Source organism: Anguilla rostrata, chromosome 17 (assembly GCF_018555375.3).
Source record: "Anguilla rostrata isolate EN2019 chromosome 17, ASM1855537v3, whole genome shotgun sequence".
In the NCBI taxonomy this organism is placed as follows: domain Eukaryota; kingdom Metazoa; phylum Chordata; class Actinopteri; order Anguilliformes; family Anguillidae; genus Anguilla; species Anguilla rostrata.
The window spans coordinates 28,467,541-28,490,991 of NC_057949.1; the positions used below are offsets into that span (position 1 = coordinate 28,467,541).

General features: G+C 44.9%; 1 protein-coding gene across 3 annotated transcripts in view; it reads left to right on the plus strand.

Annotated features, from left to right (window-relative positions):
* LOC135242967 (corticotropin-releasing factor receptor 1-like) overlaps positions 1 to 12,112 on the plus strand; it is a 182,608-nt gene extending 170,496 nt beyond the window's left edge. For all 3 annotated transcript variants that reach the window (XM_064314344.1, XM_064314343.1, XM_064314342.1), the window contains exons 13-14: positions 88 to 129; positions 5,386 to 12,112. In XM_064314344.1, coding sequence (XP_064170414.1) covers positions 88 to 129; positions 5,386 to 5,526 — 183 coding nt within the window. In that variant the 3' untranslated portion in view covers positions 5,527 to 12,112. The remainder of the gene's footprint in view (positions 1 to 87; positions 130 to 5,385) is intronic.
* Positions 12,113 to 23,451: the final 11,339 nt, after the last annotated feature.

Genomic DNA, 23,451 nt, shown 5'->3' on the forward strand with positions numbered 1-23,451 from the left:
TCTCTCTCCCTACTCTCCTCTCTCTCTCTCTCTCTCCCTCCCCCCTCCCCTCTCTCTCTTTTCTCCTCTCTTCCCCCTCTCTCTCAGGGTTTCTTCGTGTCCGTGTTCTACTGTTTCCTGAACAGCGAGGTAAGCGGTCTCGTCTTGCCGTATTCTGAGCCTCCCTATCCCATGATGCAAAGCAGAAACAGGAAAATGGGTTTTGGGACAGAGGCTGGTGCTCAAGGACAGGAAAATCAATCAAGCTCAGATTCAGATTGCTCAGATGACACCACACTTAATCCCCTTTTAGGATCAATAGCAAAAAATAGAACAAAAAAATATGGCCCAGCATAAAATATTCATGGAAGAAAAGTCCTGTTTGGCACATAATACCTGGCGTTTGGAAAAGATTGCTTTTCATATAAAATAATGCCTTTGGGAATTCATTTTACTTCTGTGGAACGGCCTTTGCAGATGATACCCAGGGGTTTTTAATGCTGCATTTTTTTTTTCAGTTGGACCAAAGTACAAATGTATTAGTACGCACACGCGTAAAAGCCATTATCTTGATCTGTATGGTATGAACGAGTGGGGTGAAAGGTAGTGACGATTCGAGGGGCCCACAGCTAAAAAAATAATAACGACAATTTATTTGTTTCATTAAAAAAAAGGTGGGGGGGCCCAGAGCAATATTCTTTCAGGGGGCCCCAGAATTCATAGCTACACCCGTGAGTCTAAACGTATACAAGTCGAAGCTGTTGTGAAGGTCTGCACAACTCTTTGTGGGTACACTATCAATTGAGGGGAGGGGAGGCTGGGGGCTGAGGGGCTGAGGGGCTTGGGGGGGGGGGCTGAGGGGCTTGGGGGGGGGAGGGGGGGGAGGGGGTGAGGGTGTGAGACGGAGACCGCCAGGACACATTCCTTTCTGTCCTGCATATTGTTTTCCATTAATTATGCGTGTGAGTCATTCGCCTCCGCCAGGTGAGGGCTCCGTCTTTTCTCCGCCTGGAACGCATCCATGGCACCTGAGCTCCTTCGTTCTGTCATTCATCTTCCGCTGCCTGTCCGAGAGGCAGAAGGGAGGCTTAACGGTCCAGGAAACTGTGGTTATATTCCCCAGAAGCGACACTATGATTGTCTTCTTAATATTTATTTCAAGTTTTTTGACCCAATTACGATCATTAAATTGTAATAAGCACCATTAGATTATTGTGACCTGTTCAGCAGACATGGACCAGGTGGGCGTGTATCCTGCTGCTCATTGACATTCATATTTGTATGTAAACCAATTCCTCATTGCTAGCCACCCTACATGACCAAAAGTATCTGGACACCCCGTGGTCCAGGGGCTGTTTTTCATGGTTTGGGCTCGGCCTCTTAGTTCCAGTGAAGGCCAATCTTAATGCTACAGCGTACAATCACATTCTGGATGATTCTGTGCTTCCCCAGCAGTTTAGGGAAGGCCTTTTCCCACTTCTTGTAGGCCTCTTCATTTTTGTGAAAAGAAAAACTGTGTATTGCTTTCTTCTCATCCAGAGAAGGGGCAATGCTCAGGCATTTTCAACTTAGCTTGCCTTACCCACACAAAAGTGGCAAGAGCATCATTGACATATTATATGTAGAAAGGATTTCATTGGACTTAAGGTTTTTGTTGCATAACTAACTAACTCAGTTAACCCCGCCCACTGAAAACCTGGCATTTAGCCAAGGGGAAAATATTTATTGGCCGTTTGTCAATGCAAAAAACAACTCAACAAAGAATTCTCACATTTCAGTTTCCTGGACCTTTAAATAACAGCTGTGACTCAGAACCAAAAGGTTGCCCTTCCTTCATAAAAAAGAAAAGAAAATAAGAAGTAAAATGTTGGTGGAATGCAAAGTACCACTCCAGTGGTTCGAAGTGAGTCTGAATTATTTTAAGTGAATGTTTAAATACAGCGTGACAAAGCTTGCAGTAACCGTCAAAGAAAGGTCCCTGAATGAATTTTCGTTTAGTCCCACTTTTTTTGAGCTGGTTGCTTTTGTACTCGTGTTTTAATGGCAACATTAAAACAAGCGCTTTGTGTGAGGATTGACTCCAAAATTGGGTTTAATATATTTCCACTTAAAAAAATTTTTACTCTAAAGGAGAGTATCCAGTGCCTTGAAAAATTGTATGAAGCCAAACAGGACACACAATACATAATGGCTTTTGATTTCTGAACATGCTTGACACACAAGGGAACACAAGCATAAGGAGCCAAGATGGCCGGTCACTATTTTGCAGTGCACCATATATACAGCTGTAAATACTAAAAATAAAAGAAAATATCGTATAAATAAATAAACACACTGAGTCTTCCATTGTAACTGAAAACTGTTGGCCAAAAAGAAGAATTTCGTTTAACATCACCTTTGATGAGAAAAGCCTTTTTTGTTATTCCAGAGCAATTTGTTTTTACGAGCAGCTGTCCCAGATTGGATACATAAGACAGATAATTTCCTTTGTGATTGTGCCACATGTGAGTTTCCTATTCAGCCAAAGCATGTTTTTCCCGCTGTAGAAATGTGTTTTCAACATCAGTTTATAAATAGGTTTTTTTAAGTACTGTTTACTACATTTTTTTGTGCCCTGGTTTGGAATACAAAACATGTATGTTTGTGGTTTGTGAGGACAGAGATACGGTGGAGCAGCGAAGGACTCCTGACCTGACCCCACCGGTCACATGTCTGTCAGGACCTTGCGTTTTTGCGATGTTACGTTGCTTCGTCAGGACCGTGCTGAAACGGCATTGCGTGTCCACATCAGGAGAAAAACAACAGTCGCTAGACTTATCTTGGACACCACCTCCATGGATGTACTCGATAGACAAAATCGAAAAGTGGTGTCTTGTTCCGTGAAACAGAACATTCTCTACTCTAGTGCACTAATTACCAGACTGCAAATCAAGCAGCCAAACTGAAAACCGTTTTTTCTTTTTTTATATCTTTCGGGAGGAGGCCCAAGGGCAAAATTATCCCTAAAAATTATGAAAGAATGTGTCTGTATGAAGTGTTACCTCCTAGCATGCTCATCTCAACTGCTTCCGATGTCCTAAGGTGACTCAAGCAGTTCATCTGTGGCCAAATTTGACATTAACCATTTACACACACTTACCGCTCATATACACTCGCATGAATATTGTGTGCTGCTGGTATGTTTTAATTTCTTTGTCGTTGTACGAGGGTGATTTGGGTCTTTTTGCAGTTGTAGTACCTCTCAGTGATGTGTCTACGGCCCATTATGTTCAGTGAGATGTAAAGATGCGTAACAAACAACCCATTTTCATTTTCAAGGGTGTCTTTTTCAAAACAGCAGGAATTGGGATTCTGTGCTTTTCTGACCAGTGAATCAGTCCTACTCTCATACACACCACACTGTTCTCATGAGCTTACCATTTTATTAATTTAACTATATAGCACACTCCATTACACTAGTTATTTTTTGCCTCTCCATACATATCTATAAATACCAGTTTGTCCGTGGCCTTGCTGATCATCCAGCATAAACTGACAGAAGAGGAAACTTCCATATTAAATCCATGGGAAGAAAGTGTACTTGCTGGTCAGGTCCCTATGCTATTATCCTAAAGAGTCGAGGAGAAACAAGTGGCCAAGTTGTGAAGCTCTGTCAGAACTGTTCCCCAGTTCTGAAAAGTCCACAAGTGCATGGTTGATCTGGATGTGTTACAGATGTACACGTGACACATTTTAATGATTTTCATCCCTTGTTTGTCTGTCAGATCAAAGAGTTTATCGAAAGGGTTTAAAAAAAAAAAAAATGTTTTTCAAAAGTCAGTGTTCTAGAACTCCGTTGCTTTCAGTCACCGGTAGTGATTGTTACATCATCAGCATTAGAATGTTCAGTTAAGAACGTTCTAATCACATATCTGTGACCTCACACCTTAGAGGGTTAATGGAGATGAAGGGGGATAGTGGTTGTTTTACAGTATGAACGCTTGTAGGTAGTGGATTTTGTCACTTGTTTATGGTTTAAATTGAAGAAGGAGGAGGGGCCCTTTTCTGCAGATAATCCTGAGCTTCCCCTTTCGCCAAAAAACGGCAACAATGGCGGCAGCTGCCACTCAAAGCCTCGGCAGAGAGGCCCGCTGGCTGGAGCTCTTGGCAGAAGCCGCGCGGTTTTGCCGGCCGTCTGCACGGGAGCTGGAGGAGTTATGCTCGGGATGAGAAATGTTTGCGCGTGCTCAGCTGAGCTTAAAGCCCGAGCTGGCTGCGTCTCTCGGGTATTACGGGCTTATCTCCTCTGCTGGAGCAGCTGCAGGGTGGCTCGTCCCCCTGAATGCACCGGGTTTCAGTGTGTGTGTCTGCACAGGGTGGCTCGTCCCCTAAAGGCACAGGGTTTCAGTGTGTGTGTCTGCACAGGGTGGCTCGTCCCCCAAAGGCACAGGGTTTCAGTGTGTGTGTCTGCACAGGGTGGTTCATCCCCCAAAGGCACAGGGTTTCAGTGTGTGTCTGCGCAGGGTGGCTAGTCCCCTAAAGGCACAGGGTTTCAGTGTGTGTGTGTGTGTGCTCAGGGTGGCTCGTACCCCAGAAGACACAGGGTTTCAGTGTGTGTGTGTGTGTGTGTGTGCTCATGGTGGCTCGTACCCCAGAAGACACAGGGTGTGTGTGTGTGTGTCTGCACAGGGTGGCTCGTCCCCCAAAGGCACAGGGTTTCAGTGTGTGTGTGTGTGTGTGTGCACGCAGGGTGGCTCATCCCCAGAAGACACAGTGTGTGTGTGTGTGTGCGCAGGGTGGCTAGTCCCCTAAAGACACTGGGTTTCGGTGTGTGTGTGTCGGTGAAACACCGCCTAGGCATTCAGGTGCAAAATCTGGTTGAAAAGTGATAATTGTCCAGCCAACTGGAGTCTGGGGAAGACCTGAGCTAAATTGGGGTTAACCTATTCTATTCTGTTTTATGTGAAAATGTCTCTCAACCTAGATTTGCATCCCTCTGGGCGTCTAGATTCCGGCTTTTGCTGTCTGGGATAATTGGCTGTAGTGTCGTTCCGTTGAGGGAGAGTTCAGTCCATCTCTGAGCTCATCGTGCACATCATCGCCCCCGTCTGGTCAGTCAGGGACCTGCAGTCTGTCTGCCGCCCATGCGCAGGAAGTGACGCGATGACTGCGTGTGACTTCTCTCTCTGCTGTCTTCTATGGGGTCGTACTCTTAAGAGTTTGGATGCCGCAGAATCTGTTCATTTACACACCGGTTATCAAAGCCTTTCTCTAGCTGGATTTGCTTTACAGAAAAACCCAATAAAACAGTGGGCTTGTAGGATCGCGAAACGGTCTCACCACGCCTCACGGTGGTATCTGAGAGTCTGACCCGCCCTCTCTCATTCCCCCCCCCCCACCCCCCGCCCCCCCCCCTCTGTCCCGCAGGTGCGGTCCGCGGTCCGGAAGCGGTGGCACCGCTGGCAGGACAAGCACTCGATCCGGGCGCGGGTGGCCCGCGCCATGTCCATCCCCACCTCGCCCACGCGGGTCAGCTTCCACAGCATCAAGCAGTCCTCCGCGCTGTGAGGGCCGCCCTTCCTCCTCCGGGCCGCCAGGGGGCGCTGTGAACAGAACAGGGTAACGCTCGTTTGATGGAGACGCGGTGCGCGGGGAGGGCAGGTTCCGGCCTCACTTCTGCTAAAAACGGGGGAGGGTGGGGGCCGCACCCCACGGAACACCGGCGGTACACAAGTCAGGGATGAGAGACCAAAAAAAAAAATGTTTTTTGAAGATCGCACTGGTAGCTTTCTGGAAAAGACCATTTCTTTGTTTCCCGTTGTACGGCCCTCTGGTTGGATTTTGTCGAGATTCTTGTGACCCTTGTCGGATAAACGCTTGATTCTGAGCGGTGTAACCCGTTTTTTTTTCGACCTTTTTTTCAACCTCACTCCTATACACCTCGACTGTGATTACACTCTGATGGGATAACAGGACCAGGATACCAATGCATGGGGAATTATACAGAAAAAAAAGCCAAATCCACATTTTCAGGTAATCCTCGTTTGTAACTGGATACTTCCCTCTAAATATTTTTTTTTTTCCTTTTTTGTTCTAAAAGACACATGAATGGATGGAATTGTACAGTGAGAACTACGTTATATTCAGAAATATTGCAGAGAATAAGCCTCCAGTTCATCATGAATCGACTGAAGGAAGAACTTTCTCCATTACCGTCTGACCTACTGTCTGTGATAACCTGAAGCATTCCCCCACCCAATCCCAGTACTTATCGAGTTATTGTAAAGGCATATTATCTCACGTTTAAAGTGCAGTGCTTATGGTGTTCGGTTATACACACGCTGTGTACTGTAGCCTGCAGAACGTTGCACAAATCTTCAAAACGTGACTCTGAAAATGAGACGTTTGTAATGTTTCATTTTTTCCCCCTTGGATGGAGAGCACACTTTCCACTCTTGACAAAAAAGGACTGAGGATCGGCGCTTGGGAAGACTGACGAGGTGCGAACGAATTTTACCTGAACCATGATGAGCTAAAAAAAAAAAAAGAAAGGATAACGGAAAATACACAATCCAGACGGACTGACTGGGGGGACAGCCTTCTGTGTGCTGGTCGTGCAGACTGGGAGGAATGCGCCAGTGTCATAAGGAGGGATTTCCTTCTCCTGCGATTGCTTTTTTTTTTGAGAAGAAAAGCTGTCGGTTTGTCGCGTCTCTAATCTCTGCTTTCCTCCTCGCCTGGCGTTCCGCTCGCGCTTCGACCGCCGTGCTCGTGCGCACGTAGCCGGCGACAGCTGGGAGAGCTCGTGGTCTCGCATCCACGATGAACTTCACGTCGGTCGAGGTTCGGCTCGGAAGCACGCGCACGCGGAAGGACAGCTTGTGTCATGTGAAGCAAAAGGAAAGACTTTGAGTCGCATCCTCCAGTGAAGCTCTGCGAAGAGATGAATGTAATTGATGAATATCTCACAAGTGTGCACACACACGCACACACACACAAGTGCAGGTACACACACAGCCGCACTCCCGCAGTCTGCGCACACACACATTTAATCGCTCGATTAAATCGCACGAAAACGGCTGGGAAACACAACTCCGGACTGGAGCGTGGATTTTCCAACTCCGGTGCACCAACTCCCAACTCCTGCTTCTTTGTACGCGCATGCTAAAGGTTCGATCCCGGCTTTCTCTCGCGAACCGCTACCAATTCAATCACCTGACTGCCTTGAAAGCACACATATCATGCTCCCTCAACAATGTGATGACACCGCATTATCACTGCAACGTTTCAAATTAGTGGCAGTACGAAATTAACTTGTTTTTTTTGGGGGGACGGGGGGGGGGGGGGGGGGGGGACCCGCAGTGTACATGACCTTATTGTTTGCGATGCGATTGGACAGGTTACCGCCGCCGCTGTGCTGGCCCGGGTCATCGAACACACGCCCGATTTCCGCAGAGCAATTAACGCGCCGATCTCGTCTCCTCTCCCGCTAATTAAAAGCCGCTCCTGCAGAACGAAAGAGAAAATGAAACGCCGCCGCCTCCCTGTCGCGTCCCGTCAGCAAGTAGAAGCCGCTGGCCTGTGACTGGCGTGAGGTACACAGCGAGCGGAGAGTGGAATCTGTAAACACGAGCGCTCGACAGGGGAAGCGCTGTTTTCCAGCGCGGGTTTGGGTCTCAACAGTCCGCCCCTGTGTTACCGCGGTAACAGGCTGCCGTGCTGTGCTCCTGGACCTGTTCGGTCGGCTGTGAAATGCGATGATCTGTCACGTTCGTTCTTCTCTTCGGTTGCTGGAAACGGAAAAGTTTCACTTCGGGGTTGCTCGGTTCGCGAGTTGAGCGACTTCGGTCGGGAGCGCCGTGATTGGACGTTCCACATTCCAAATTGTTTCGATTGGTTGCCGTGAACAGCAGGCCAGCACAGGGGGCACACAGCACATTCTCAGCAGCTGATCCAGGACCACCTAACCCGAAAACTTTAATTTATCCCGCAAGTTATCCAAGTTCCTGATTAATAAAAGACAGAAGTGGCACTCTTTGGATGAATGTAATGACCGTGTGACCCCTGGAAGACCCGTTCAAATGTGTGCTAACACTTTTATTTGAGCAGAATTGATAAATTAATTACATATTGATGCATTAAAACATATTTCTTTCAGCTTTTTAACTGGGATATATTAGCAATCAGTAATGTTTCAATATTTAACAATATTCACAAACCAAAAACATGGTATTGCTTCCAAATATGTATATGACATTAAATTGAAATAATAATAATAAAAATAATAAAATCAGCTAAAGGTTCCTGGTTGATGCTAGTCTCTAAGCCTTGTGGTATCAGCTGTGATCTCAGTAGGCTTTAATCTCTGAGGCTCTTGCATTGCAGTCCGGGTTTAAGTAGAGCTCTCGCAGCTGGGATCAGACAGTGGCGCTACGCTGTCCCGCCTCTATGGTACGTGCGCTCCCTCCGCAAATCCGCCGCCATTCTGCCCTGTGATTGACAGCTCTTCAGGAAGTCAGCGTTGCCCATCCTATTAGGCAGAGGCCTTCCGTTGTTCTTGGGTCTGAATACGTCTGGATGAGCGAGTGAGTGAGCGAGCGTGCGTTTGAGGCACCGTTGGGACTCCGAATGTCTTTTCCCCGCAGATCGCTGAGTCCTTCCGAACGAACGTCGCGTTGTGGCTCCAGGGTGCGATTTACATGTGAAAAAAAAAAACAAGGAAACAGCACCATGTAATTAAGTTGATAGATCACGGCTGTGATGTCGGGAGACTAGGTCCAGGCCCCCCCTCGCTAAGATCTGCTCCAAAAAGTGGGCACCGTGTGATTAATTAAAAGCCGTTTTTCGTGAAGATGCCTCTGCTTCCCCCCCCCCCCCAGAGAGCCCAGAGCGTGTATCATTTGGGGGGTGCAGAGGGAGAACAGAACACTGCAGCCTACTGAGAGTATGACATATTCATATTTATGAAAACGGTCATGAATAAATGGAGAGATCATAGACAACTAAAATTATAATTGCATTGCGGTGAGTCTTGTTTTTTTCCCTGGAGCCCAAACATCTTTGAAAGCATGAAAGAGTGTAAAAAAAAAAAAAAAAAAGGATCTGATTTTCATGCGTAACTACGGCGCGCACTTTTCAAAGAAAAAAATATAATGTGCGTTCCCTTGTGACGGATGCAAAGTGATTTGGGGGACCGGGTCATTGTTTTTTTCCTTTTTGAGTATTCAAAAAAATGAATTGAGTACTGCAATGTAAAAAAAATTCATACGGGCTGCTGCTTCATACAATATGAGCTGCACAACTAATGATTTCATAATGATCCGTAACTTCCCTTATGAATGGAAGAACTCTACATGAAAAAATGCTGGTGCGCCCTGTAATCCTATCATCAGTTAAAGGATAACTTCAGTTTCGTTTGTTTGAATTGCACCATGCTGATCGGTGGTGGGAGTAATTTTGTCGGATCTTTCTTCGTGCGGCTTTGGTCATCCCAAGAATCGATCCGCTCTGTCTGTGTTGTCGTCTAATGTGGCCTCGCAAACAAACCTTGAAATGCCTTCTAAATGTGTTTTTTCCATTAAATTAAAGCTTTATTAACATATACGAATGTGTTTAACAGATAACTGTGAGCTAGAAAGAAAGTGGTCTGTGAAATGAAATGCCAGACACCAAATGCCTGGTAATGGACCGAGGGGAAAATGACGTCAGTGAGCGTCTGCTTCAGGCCGTGTGGTTATTGTTTTGAGGGAGACTGTTTAATGGACATTTCAAGGTTCATTTTCAGGCCCCCATTAGTGCTTGGGCTGAGCGAAACTCCGCAAAGAAAGATGTGACAAAATGATCATTATCGATGTGCACGGGCGAAATAATTTTGAAAAATGAGTCCAAATTGGGGAAAAAAAAACAAACCCAAATATATCCTTAATGACCGAACTGATGCGCCACAATGATCAACATACTCGTAAAAGTAAAAGCCAATCTGTTGTTTTGTTTGGATTTAGATGCCAATCTTAAGGATTTTTATTTTTATTTTTCTGAAACATCTATTTTGATCCTTTAAAAAAAAAAAAATTTTTTTTTATTAATAATCCCCTTTTTTTCTGAGCATGTAAATGTTAACATTTCTTGTCGATTGTATCCCCGTCACTCCGAACAAAAGAGGCTTATGGAGCCGTTCGGTAGAGCGACGCACGAAAGAGGATCCTGGCTGTGGGCTCTGGGGTAGGGAGAGGAGGCATTGTGTAGGGAGCTCTCGATCGATGCTCATTTCATCGCCCAACAGCAGGGAATTATGGGTGGAACTGCAGATGGAGGTGGAGATGAAAAGTGAGTGAGGAGACGTATGGCCGATTGTACGTTTGTTCTTTTATTCTCTCTTCTGAAGAACGTAAACACTGTCACCGTAGGGCTGGGTCACTGGAGCTGCTTAGGATGAGGGGCTTTTCTAGAGCAGAATGCTTATTTCACTGGCTCAGGATTTTGAAAGCAGAATTTCAGTATTGTGTCGGGTGGCTCAGCCAGTCTCCCACAACGGCTGCTCGAGCCATCTGATAAATGTATCGAATGCTACTTTTTTTGTAAGGCGACACAACCCAGAAAAAAAAAAAAAAAAAAGAAAGCTTTCTAATTGTGCACAAGGAATCCAGGTGTATTAAAGCTCCTCACACCATCACAGCTGCTGTGAGCGGGTTCTAGGCCCGAGATCGTGCCCACCATGTGAATGTTGCCCAGTTAGAGGTGATCATGCCTTTGTTGGCAAGTTTATATACATATCAGGGGCGTTTATCATTACAAATATTGTTTAGACATGCGATTGACTTGGCATTCGTCCATGATCTTGTGGAAAAACTTGATGTGATGTGAAGCACAACGTGTGGAACTGTTGCTCGCAGTTTTGAGGAAATGCCACACTCCTGAACACCATTATTAATTTGCTAGTTGGTGAATACTGCATGTTTTGCAGACTAAGACGTCCGTGCAGCCATTTTCAAATAGTAGGAAGAAGCTCCTAACTACTGCAGAGTCCTTATTGGCTAGTTTTGTAGCACCACAGCCCAGTCTATTGTTGGGGGAATGGAACGTTAAATTAATTCACTTGCATAAAATTTAATTTTTAATTTTTTATTTAATTTGGGTTCTCTGGATAACCCTGTAGTGTGGGCCCCTCCACGATAATTTTTTTTTTAATTTGTAGAGATTATTTATATTTTTTAGCATCATGATATAAACAAAGGGGGAGGGGGGGACCATCATTTTATGTAATCACCCAAGCAGGTTTATCATAGTTCAACGTGTTAACGATCCCCAATGGAAATAAATTCCACTGAAATATATCGCAATATTTAATTTAATTTTTTAAAAATTTGTTTTTATTTTTTTTGGTTCAGTTGTCAGCAGTGACTCATAACTGGCCTGTGTTGATTATCTCATGGGTTTCTCTTCCCTTTGTGCTTCAGCTCCTGTTACATCGCTGGCACTTCACTGCAGTTGTTGTCAAGACAACACTGTTTATGACTGACGTGTGACCCCCCTCACGTCAGTGAAATACAGCTCTCCTGTTGGCCATTTTCCCTTTTTTATTTCGCACTTCATTTGTTCTTTCTTTCTAAAATCCAGACACAGAAGAAGGCTTCAGCCCCTCTTTCCCACAGTACTCTAACAGCATCGGTCAGGCGTTCAGTTTTCAGGTATTTTATTGATGGTCTGTTGTGTTCGTGTGGCATTAAAACACGTTTTTTTTTTTTTTTTTTCATTTTTATTTATTGAAACTGTTGTCACCCAGAATTTTATATATAATGCTTTTTGTTCACGGTAAAAGTTGTAACTAAGATAAACGAGGGTCAGATTGTGTATTTTGTATGTTGGGGGGAAAAAAACACTTTCAGTGAAGAAGACTATTGTGCAGTGAGTAAGATTGAGACAGTGTGTCGTACGTGTGTTTTGTTTTCATTGTTTTGTGGAAGGAGTTGTTAATTTATTAATTTAGCTATTTTGTGCTTCTTTTATTTTTTCTTTTTTTTTAATGTTACATATTGGAAAAGATGGAATTGTACATACGTATTGTAAAATGAAAAATAAACTTAAGCATATATTGAAATTCTAAGAATTGTATGATAATAGTGCTTAACTGTGCATTAAAATGTGTTTTTCTAAATCCTTGCGTTGGGGTTTGATTCAAACACATGAACACGCACGCACACACGCACACACATATGGTGGCACAGTCAAAAATTGTGTATTTCAGTGATGTCTTCAAGAATAGATTCAATGCTAAAATCTGTTTTATTGCCCATGTGATACATCCAGTATTCCATCCAAATATAAAAGGAAGATGTGTAAAGTGTGTAAAGTCATAACTGCATGCGCGTGCTTCAGTGAAAAAGGTTACCCTTAGCAACTAATTATCCAATGAATGGAAGGACATGCAGATATAACTGTGTGCTGAATGCCTGGCCCCAGGAACTCCTGGGGTGATGCAGTGTAAGCTATTTGATATATATAAGGGCTTATAATGTCTTTTGCTTTTTTATTCTTTAATGTGACTTATAAAGCTGCCCTAATGCCTTTGAACAATCTGTACAGTTACCCATCCTGCTCTTCCATGTCAATCCATTTTCTTTCAAAGCGAGTTACCAAAGGTATGCCACTAAGGTGTATTTCTCACCTGTTACTGTGAACGTTCTAAATTCATTATATCCTCCTGAGACCCAGGAAGAAAAAAAAGTTTGAGTATTTACATTTTTTACAGAATACAATTGTAATAGATAGAGATAAAGACACATTGCAGTGAAACATTTTTATTTTTATTTTTTACTGACTGTCAAATTTTATTGAACATTTAGTAGAGATTAAGACCAGACATTCAAGTCCCCTACAGGGGCGGGGGGCGGGGGCGAGGGGGGAAAAAATGAATTTCAATGAAATTTTTTTTTTTTCCCAATGAAGCTATGAATTTCGGGTCTTGAGATGACATTGTGTTTTTCAGCTTTTATATAATTTTTCCCACTGCAGGCAATAACAAAAGCCTTTAGTTTGCATGTGAATGCTGTTCCTATTTATGCTGCTATTTCTGCAGGCGAGTGCATTAATGTCAGGTTTGTCATGCTTATTTTTTGTTTTTTTTTACTCCGGACTGAGCCACAGCATCCATTCGCACATAATAAAGATTGCATTTTATTAGATGAGTGTGTCTAATGGTCCAAGCCAGTGGCATTGCAATCTTCTCGTACGTCTCGTTTTAATGTGTGCGTTGGTTCCATCGGCAGAAATGGCAGAAATTACTGGGAAAACATCCTGTTTTTGCGCTTATTTTGTGCATCACTAAGCAAATGACGTTAACCATCCTGAGAGGCTGAAACAGGGCCCCACAGTCCTTATGGAACATCACACATACCAGCTACCGACAGTCTGTCTCTGCCAAAGGTGGTATGCAAATGCGCTGCTTGTGCGTGTGTGGGTGTGCGTGTCCCTGTGCGAGTGTGTGTGTGTGTGAGAGAGAGTGAGTGTGAGTGTGTGTGTGTGTGTGTGTGAGAGAGAGAGAGAGAGTGTGAGTGTGAGTGTGAGTGTGAGTGTGTGTGTGTGTGTGTGTGTGAGAGAGTGAGTGTGAGTGTGTGTGTGTATGAGAGAGAGTGTGCGCGTGTCTCCCTGTGTGTGTGTGTGTGTGTGGGTGAGAGAGAGTGTGTGAGTGTCTGTGCGTGTGGGAATGTGTGTGAGAGTGTGGGTGTGCGCGCACGTGTGTGTGTGTGTGTGTCCCTGTGCATGCCTGCGTGTGTTTGTAGCTGTAACAGACATATAAAAGAATGTTAATTTCATAAATCTACAAACCCTCGTGGGCCTCGATGACTAAGATAGCAGGCTTTGGCCTTTTCAACGCCCCCCCCAGAGCCGCTCACTGTAAACAAAGGCGACTTCTTAACAGATTAATTCAGCGTGTCTGCGTTTCCCTGGGTTTGTGGTGCAGATCTGAGCTGTCTGACTAAAGCAAAGGGGCCACAGGGACGGTTTCTGAAATTAAAAAAAGGGTCGGAGAAGCAGAGCAACGACTGAAGACTCCCCTCTTCAGGCCGCTTCTTTCCCCATCCCTCCCTCCCTCCCTGTCGTCTCTGATTGACTATGTTAGCTTAGGGTTGTAGCTCGGTAAGCTATTTATCATAGTTGACTTAGCTATTGCACTCGTGCCTACTCGATTATTGCTTGTATTATTTGCATAGACTGCTTTGTTGCTGTTTTTGTCTGTGGTGATCAGATTAACCTACAGGGTCCAAGTTAAACTACGTGGCCGTTCCCCTGCACTTGGTACTGTACTTCCCTCTAGGGTTTTCGTCACACTTGTTCCTGGTTATGGTTATACACTTTGTTGTACGTCGCTCTGGATAAGAGCGTCTGCCAAATGCCTGTAATGTAATGTAATGGAGCCTCGTGTGCCCGTGGAGGGCCGAGAACGTGCAGGCTTTCATTCCAGCCAATCACTGCGCCTGCTGGCTTCAACCAATGAACACACGCTTCAATCAGAGAGGAGGGAAACTAATCGGTGAACTCCGCAGGCGTAGATGGTGTGCGGTTGATTGGTTGGAATGAAAACCCCGCCAAACCCCGGGCCCTCCGTGGCACCCGACTGGGCGCCACTGCGTTAGGAGCTGCGGTTCTCAGTCTTCTCCAGAAGAAGGGGCCGGTGTGGGCGCCCAGGCCTTCTTGTTCAAACCGAGCGGTCGCGCGCCTGATTCCACTAATCGGCGAACTCGAGCCTTTTGCTCGAGGACTGTGATTGGTGGAGTCGGGCGTGTTACTGCCTCGCTGAAACAGAAGCCTGCACCCGCCCCGGCCCATTTCAGGACACGGCTGTGACCCGCTGGGGCGGAGGGGCGGAAGGCTAGCGGCTCACCCAGACCCGCACCCAGACTGCAGCTAACCCGAAACATTTTCCAGAGCCTTTCTCACTTCGATTTTCCATTAAGGCTCTTGTTGACTGTTCAGCCGCTTGTCTTCCTGTGGGCTCATTTGGCCCCCCCCTGGCCCAGTCGGTCTTCTAAAGTAGGTCATTTCAGCAGCGTTGCTAAAATGACTCCATTCAGTTAAATTTACTTCTGTTTGTCCATAATTCTGGCGTCAGGCCCAAATTTCTCCTGACATAAACGAACCGCAAACTGTACTTGGTGAAACAAAAGGGAATGTTACTCAGCGCTCATGCACAGCACAGCATGTCACAGAACACTTGAACAGCGCTGCAGACAGAAGGGCGATGAACAGACCGTTTGTGCCAGAAGCTGCTTATGAGCACAGCGAGCAGAACCATGTTTAAAACAAATCTGCTCTTTAGTCAGCGATCCTTTAATAGCCATACGTTCTTCGCATGTACTTTTAGACTGCAGCACTGAACCGGGCCACTAATTTAAACCCCACGAGGCTATACGTGTTGACGTGTGTGTGTGGGTGTGGCGTGCGAGTGCGTGTGCGTGTGGCTGGCAGTGCGAGTGCGTGCGGTGGAGTGCGAGTCGAGTGCGTGTGCTGCGTGCGTGCGTCAGGCCTTGCGTCATGGGCTGTGGGTGCGCGTGCGTGTGTTCAGTGTGTTGTGTATGTGTGTGCTATAGCTGGCCTTTCACACATTATCTGGCCTGACGGTACCTTATTTATTGTATGTAGAATAGCACTGGTCATGGTGACTGCTGTTTTTTTATTTTTATTATTTATTTCTGCTGTAATTGTTCAGCACAGCTGGTATATTATGCATCTTGTAATCTTTCGCATTATAATAAACTAAGTTTAATTTAATTCTGTGCTAACATTGCTTATTATGTTGAGCAGTAATATTTAACAAGGGACATTCTTCTGAGCTCTCCAGTAGTGGTGCTAGTCATCCTCTTGTGGTTTCTGAGTTCTACTGTTGCACTGCAGCCAGTCTTGTTATGATTTCACTCATTATTGTTACCCCCGAGCAGATGGGATGAGATTTGCTCTTGTCATGTCACAAGGTCAGATTGGACCATACCACCATACTCTCTCTCTCTCTCTTTCTCTTTCTCTCTCGAAGGAGAAGGAGAAAGAGAGATAGTCTGTGAAAAGAGAACCACACAATTTGTCACAAGTCCATTGCACACGTTGTGAGAATAAAATGTGCTTTAGTGCGTGGAATGATTTGCTGTAAGCCTGCTTTATTAATAAATAAAAAATGTGAAACTGTCAACTTGCTGTTGGTTCACATTTTTTTTTTTTAAGTTTTTGTTTTTGTTTTTTTTTAAACGGAAGGCATTCCCACGCCATAATTTAGGTGAGATGGGTTTCCAGATGGCTTGATTAACCCTTCCGGGAACCTTCCGGCAAATGACTCAGTTCCCACAGAAAGCCTGTGGATAATGAGGCAGCACTAGGCGCAGTTATTTGGCTGTGGGCTGCGAGGAGGCGTTTCGGAGGCCATTCTGGCGCTACCGCGATGCCCTCCACTAAACAGCGTACCTGTTTATCCGGATAAATGAGCCTGCTCGGAGAGGAGATGCTGTTCGGTGTGACTGAGTCCACTGAAGCCTGCTCATTTCACACCGTCAGCACTGTGAAGGGCATTCCTGCTGTGTATCTCACTCTGCCACAGAAACATAACATATAACACATAACACACAACACACAACACACAACACACAACACACAACACACAACACACAACACACAACACACAACACACAACACACAACACACAACACACAACACACAACACACAACACACAACAAAACCCTACAATGCTCACCATTTTCCTGACTGAATTGTACGTAGTGCACTGATTTCCTGCGTGCTAGATAGTCTCTATCACCGTATCAAGCCTGGTCTTGGAAAACCCCCAGAGTTTATGCCTCTAATACATGACCTGGCACACGCTCTGCTACTGTACATGAGCATGGGCGTGTTGCAGCATAAGCCTGGGAACTCAGGCCAAATTAGTCCTAAGCTCCCCCCCCCCCCCCCTTCACAAACACAGTTTGCCAGTAATGTTGATAAACATTTTGAGTGTTTTGAACTGAAAAGGGAGCCAAAAAAAAAAACCCCACTCTGACCCCTAAAGGAATGTAGAAGGTTTGGAGAGGGCTGCCCCTCATTTTGAGTCACTACCAGAGAGCGCTCTACAGTCCCCCAAAGCACTGAAGGCCTCCAGGACCTCGGACAGCGCTGGAGGCCTTCAGGACCTCGGACAGCGCCCTGCCTCGCCCGCAGGTGGACACAGCTGCGGGCGATCGTACCTCAGCACAGCTGAAGCGTTTTGCTTCCCTCGAGCCCGTTAAAAACGGCACAGCCGATGGTGGCTTTGGAGAGGCGTGAGTTTGACACCCAGGGTCTAAGGCTTATTCGTGTCTTTTCATATCCATTAGACTTTCATATCTGAAAGCAGCAGGAAGTAGAATAGACTTAGAATACATCTTCTAAGGTCTCCTGGAAATCCTCTAAACCCAAAGGAAATTGAAAGCATTGAGGGCAAATTCAATGCTGATTCAGTTCTGTTGTTGTCAGGACCTTCTGTGTGACACCTTTATCCTCGATGTGTCGTAAGAATTTCTTATGGTCGAGAAGATCAAGGAACATAGCGATGCAATGAAAGTTTTTTTTCTCTTTCTTTTGTGTGTGTGTGTGTGTGTGTGTGTGTGTGTGGTAGTGATTTTCGTGTATTGTTCATGTGATGTAATATGTATAAGTTGTAGTGTGTGTGTGTAGTGTGTGTTGTGTGTGTGTGTAGTGTGTGTGTGTGTTGTGTGTGTGTGTGGTTGTGTGTGCCTCTCTTCCTTATGCTCCTTAATAGGATTATAAAGGCTAGTGAATTTAACTCTCTACATTATAAAAACAGCCACGGGGCTGCCCATTGAAAAGCTGCTGAATGAAAAATACACAAGATAACTGGAGTAGTGTGTAAGTCACTCTGGATAAGTGTCTGCTAAAAAGCCTGTCATTGTAGCAAATTAGCATTCTGAACACCTCATGGGTGTCAAACTCCAGTCATGGGGGGCCACGGTGTCTGCTGCTTTTCGCCGTGTTTTATTGATTGGCTAAGGAATCCACACGCCTTGTTCTCAAGGCCTTAATTAGCAGTCGATTGAAAGGAAAACACAAAAGCCCCACAGACGTTGAGGCCCCCTGGGTGTTCAGTTTGACACCCCTGACCTGAAGCGAGGACTGAAGGCTTGTTTTCTTTTGCTTTCTATTCTATTCTTTTTATGTGTTTGATTTTTAAATTTAGCAAATACAGAGCAACTCATGGAGCCTATATTTTGAGCTGTTGTTGTCCTTGGGGTGGGGGGGGTTCAGGTTATTATTACTCGAGACTACAAGAAGGCCAGTGCCTCACCTGGGGTGTAAGACTGTAGACTCTTCTAACTCAGTGTCCTCCTCATTATTCTACACTAGGCGGGTATTTCACTGAGTAAAACCATGAAGCAGGATCACTGAGTTCGCTGGATAACTGCACTGAGTAAAACCATGAAGCAGGATGACTGAGTTAGCTGGATAACTGCACTGAGTAAAACCACGAAGCAGGACCACTGAGTTAGCTGGATAACTGCACTGAGTAAAACCATGAAGCAGGATCACTGAGTTCGCTGGATAACTGCACTGAGTAAAACCATGAAGCAGGATCACTGAGTTAGCTGGATAACTGCACTGAGTAAAACCATGAAGCAGGATCACTGAGTTAGCTGGATAACTGCACTGAGTAAAACCCAGAGCAGCACTTTTTTACTTCAGTCCATGTTCCACATTTGGGAGGGTTCCGGGTTTTACTCAGTGCAGTTCCTCAGCTAACGAGAAAAGCCACACATCCTCTGCGGAGCACGCTTGACGTCGCTCTCGCCTCCCACAGTCGGCCGCTTGTGGGCGGATTCTTCCATTTTTAAAACAGCGGTGATTAAATGTATTTCGATTGTATATTTTTGGAAATCCCCCACACAGCAATAATTAACAAGTCCTCCTTCACAGAACTATGTGAAATCGGAGACGGTTTACACGTCGAATCCACCAGCTCGCCTCACAGTACGCCAGCTATCCCAGCATGCCTTGTGAACGCAAAAAAAAAAAAAATCAGCTCCCAGTGAAATTAATGGAGGCGATAACTAAGTTGCTTCTTGTTCACGGATGTGTGGTTTTACCTTAACTCAGCGATATCGCTTAAAGAAATTCTCCCAAGGGGTCTGCAATCTCAGTCCTCCTTGTTACTCTGCACTTAATTAAGCAATTAAAACAAGTTGATTACACGGTTAATTACAGCATCTTCACCTGGTTAATTGGCTCTGAACTGAGTGCCGATCTTAAGGTGCAAATGAAAACCAGCAGAGCGTGTGGCTTCACAGGACCAGTGTTGCAGTCCCCTGTTCTACACAGTTACCCTTGCATTACACTCCCATTTTAAATTTACCATCTGTCAGCCGGCCAAGACACAGGAATAAAAACTAAAAGCTCTTTTATAATATTAAAGCCTTCCGTGATTGGTCTGACCCCGTACCCCAGGCTGTAGACAGACTCAACACAGGGGGGATTATTTATATCCATGTAAATAATTCATAAAGCTATTCTTTTTCAGTTCCTGCCACTCTCTCTGAGTTTCCATTATGAGAATACTCTCGTGTTTTGTTAATGGAAACTAGCTCTGAAAAAATAAATAAATAAATAATAAAAATCGAAAGTGTTTTTATTTTTATTTCAGTTATTTATTTGTCCTCACTGATAGCGTCTGTAACAGTGCAGAAGGCTCACAATCTTATAATACAAATCCACCCTTCGGTCCGTGAAATGGATCACCTCCTCCAGTACCCCCTCACTCAGTAGCCCACAACTCTTTCGCCGAGACCAAATAAACTGAAGTTCGCCAAATGTCGGTTTAGATGGCGCTTTACCCCATTGCGTCACCCTTATGAGTGTATTTTTCCCCCCTTAATGTTGCCCCGGCTCTAAATCGATTTACGTTGAGCTTTTAGGGGTATTGGCTGAAATGTTTTCTCAAAACTGAGGCGCTGTGTGTTTAGTCTACAGGCTACAAATACGCCGGCAGGTTTTTTTTTTTTCTTTTTCCTTTTTTTTTTTTTTCCACCACCCGCTTGATTTGCTGGTACCTCAATCCTGCATGGAAAATTAATGTTTCTTAATTAAAAGCCCTCAAGCTGAATTTACAGAGAGTGCCCCAGGCAGGAACGACGGCTTGTCTCACGCTCTTCTACTTCTTCTTCTTCTTCTTCGTCTTGTTTTATTTTTTTTTTTACTTTGCATAATGAATGGAAACCCTGAATGAATCACCAACACTGAATAGAAAAACTAGAAGGAAGGGAAGAGGAGGGGAAGGAGGGGGGCAGGGGGGACAGGGAGAGACGGCTGGCTCTCCAGCCACAGCCTTGGTATAATGAGAAACAGGCTTCAGGTTTATCATCCTATCAGCATCATGAAGAAATGCAGCCGTCATGTGAATAGAAATTCCACAGTCATTATAATAACCATTTGAAGCCTGTCAGGCATCACTGACTGATTACAAAAATAAACAGGCCTTGTCTCTCCACCCACTGAAGGACACAAGGGAAGGACGCAAGGAAAGAGGACTTCAGGAAAGGTGTATTAGGCAAATGGAACGTCTATGTACAGTCAAGCGTCAGTTTGGAGCCCCGTCAATCACAGACGTGTCAGATGGGGACTGGTGGATCCTCGGGTGGATCGTTTACGAATCACGCGTCCCGAAAAAATACTTCCGCCGAGGCTGTGCTCGTGTTCCTCGCCGAAGCGTCCTCCTCCTCGCTCGTCCCCGGAGAATTTAACAGATTGGAGCGCCGGTTACAGATGAAGAATCGATTTCTGAGTCGAGCAAGGACAGGAGATGAGGACGGGTAAAATAAGGGGTTGGAATGAGCCCAGTGTGGTATAGAAACCGTGGATCCTGGCCTCTGTTAGACTGTAGGCACCTGTGAGGGTAACAAAAACTTTTAAATGTATCTTCCAGTTTGTTGAAAAGTGGTTGTGTATTCAGCTGTGTGATTCTCTTGCATCATTTTTTTATTCGTCCCTTCCTTGACCCAGCAAATTAATTTGAGATGGCGAGGGGTTCAGCTCCTCCGTTGAGCACAAACATCCTCTTTCGGGTTTTATCTTGAATGTTTCTTCCTTTCCCCGAGGTGGAGCTTTGAGCTGCTCGATTAGAGGTGAGAGGAAGAGTCGCCTCTCGACAGCAAGGGAGTGTGGGAGTCGCGGTCCTCACTTCACCTCCTGCCTGTCAGTCATATTCACTCACACCCACACACACGCACACACACACACACGCGCGCACGCACACACACACACACGCACACACACACACACACACGCACACACACACACACGCACGCGCACACACCCACATGCACACACACAGACACAGAAATAGACACACTCAAGCACACACACACACACACATAGAAACAGGCACACTCAAACACACACACACACAGACACACACACTCAAACACATGCAGACACACACTCACACCCACACTAACTTCCACACAGACAAAGTCTACATGCTCGCGTACACATACATATCCACAGATGAAAGACAGCTTGTTCACCTTACCTTAAGGCTTCTTCGGCCTGATTCACTTGCTGATTTTCAGGTGAGAACAAAAACCAGAAGACCTTACCCCCCCCCCCCCCCCCCCCCCCCGCACCTGAGTCTGGTGCTCCTGCAGCGAGCTCTGGAGGCTGTGCTGAAAAAAGGCACCTTTTATGTATCAAATGTCACTAGTAATGTGATATTATACATGCACGTGTGTGTGTTACATACGTAGACTGTATATTTATGTATGTATACAGTACGTGCCCCTGTTCAGGTCACATAAGTCTGAGAGCTTTGGTTAAAAAGAGAAATGGGATGCTGCGTTTTTCCGTCTGCCTGGTTCCTGGGGTAATACGCTGCACCTCCACACCGGTCCGAAAGCACGTCAGGGACCTTATCGATTATGGGCTGGATGCACGAGAATGAAAACTCCGAGTCAGCTGTTCCTATGGAAACGTAGGCCCTTCGGAGGCCACATCAGCCCGATGACAAAACAGGAGAAGGCCGTCTGGGAAACGTGGCCGGGGCGAGAGCGACGAATCAAATTCGGCCTCCGCAGAGCGTCCCCACCGCCTGCCCCGGGAGTGCTTTGCGACAGATGGGTCGTTTACCCAAATCAGATGCTCCTGTCTGTTTTCAGCTTGTCTGGCTCCTGAAAAAAAAAAAAAAAAACATTTTTTTTTTAAACTGTGGGGTAATTCGGCTCAAAAATAAATATGTGGTTTCTGTCAACGGCCTTGTCATAATCCTCCTCCTCGTCTGTCCCTCAAATGCATTCCAAATGTGCTGGATCAAGGCCATGATCCGTCAGACAGTGAAGCCATCTGCTAATCCAGCATAATCATGGTTCAGTCCAGGTTATTATATTATGGTGATGTTGTAAAACCACTTTATGTATTAATGTCATTTCCCTTTCTAAAGCTGAATATTAATGACAAGTAAAATGAATTTAGAAAGTGAAATTACATTGAAATATTTTATTTTTTAATTTGGTGTAGTTGAAGTAGTATTTTAAATGGTGTGGAACAGCTATTTATATTCCCTTCAATAGTATGACATAACTGGAACAGTATATGGCTTTATTTAAACAAGTCATGCAACCGATCAGGTGGATTCTCTCACAGTAGGATGATCAGAGTAGATTTAACTCAACAGACAAAGGTTCCAGGTTTGATTGCTAGGTAGGACACTGCCGTTGCACCCTTGAGCAAAGGCATTTAACCTGCTTTGCTTCCTTATAAATCCAGCCGTAAAAGCTGGATTCTATGTAAAACATACTGGGTAATGATAATGTAATGGGTTCTTGACCTTGAAAGTCTATCATTATGACACTCCTGTCAAAGCCAATTGTGATGCATTTGCACAATGTTAATGTGTTGTGCTCCGTTGCAGTGCTTGCTAGTTTATGAATCGTACCCTAATGTGATGCTTCTGCTCTGATGTTTCCCAGGGAATTCATTTTTAATGCCTTTAAAAGCCCCGATACGTGTGCTTGTTTAGAAAAAGCAGCACTGCGAGACTGAGAAATGGACACATGCCCCAAAGTAAACCCAAATGTAATAAAATGTTTGCTGTAAAAAGAAATTCTACACGCTCTTTCAACCAGAAGTCATCTTCGTTATGGCAAGCGGAGAGCTTTCATTTTAAAAGCGAAAAAAAGCGTGATAAATTCAGATAGCCTCAGACTAAGAGACTAAAAGGCCTGGGTGATGTTTTCGTTGCCCTCTGGGGCATTTTATAGTTCAAGTCAACCCCTATCAAGATGGAATTTAGAAAGATGACAGTTAAACAAAATTGGTTTTCTTTGCTCCCAATTCCCTTTGCTTTTCAGTGCTTGTAATTCAATTCATTCAGCAGATGCTGGTTGATAAATCAGGAAGGTTAAACCTAAAAAAAATCTATTATTATTATTATTATTATTATTATTATTATTATTATTATTATTATTATTATTATT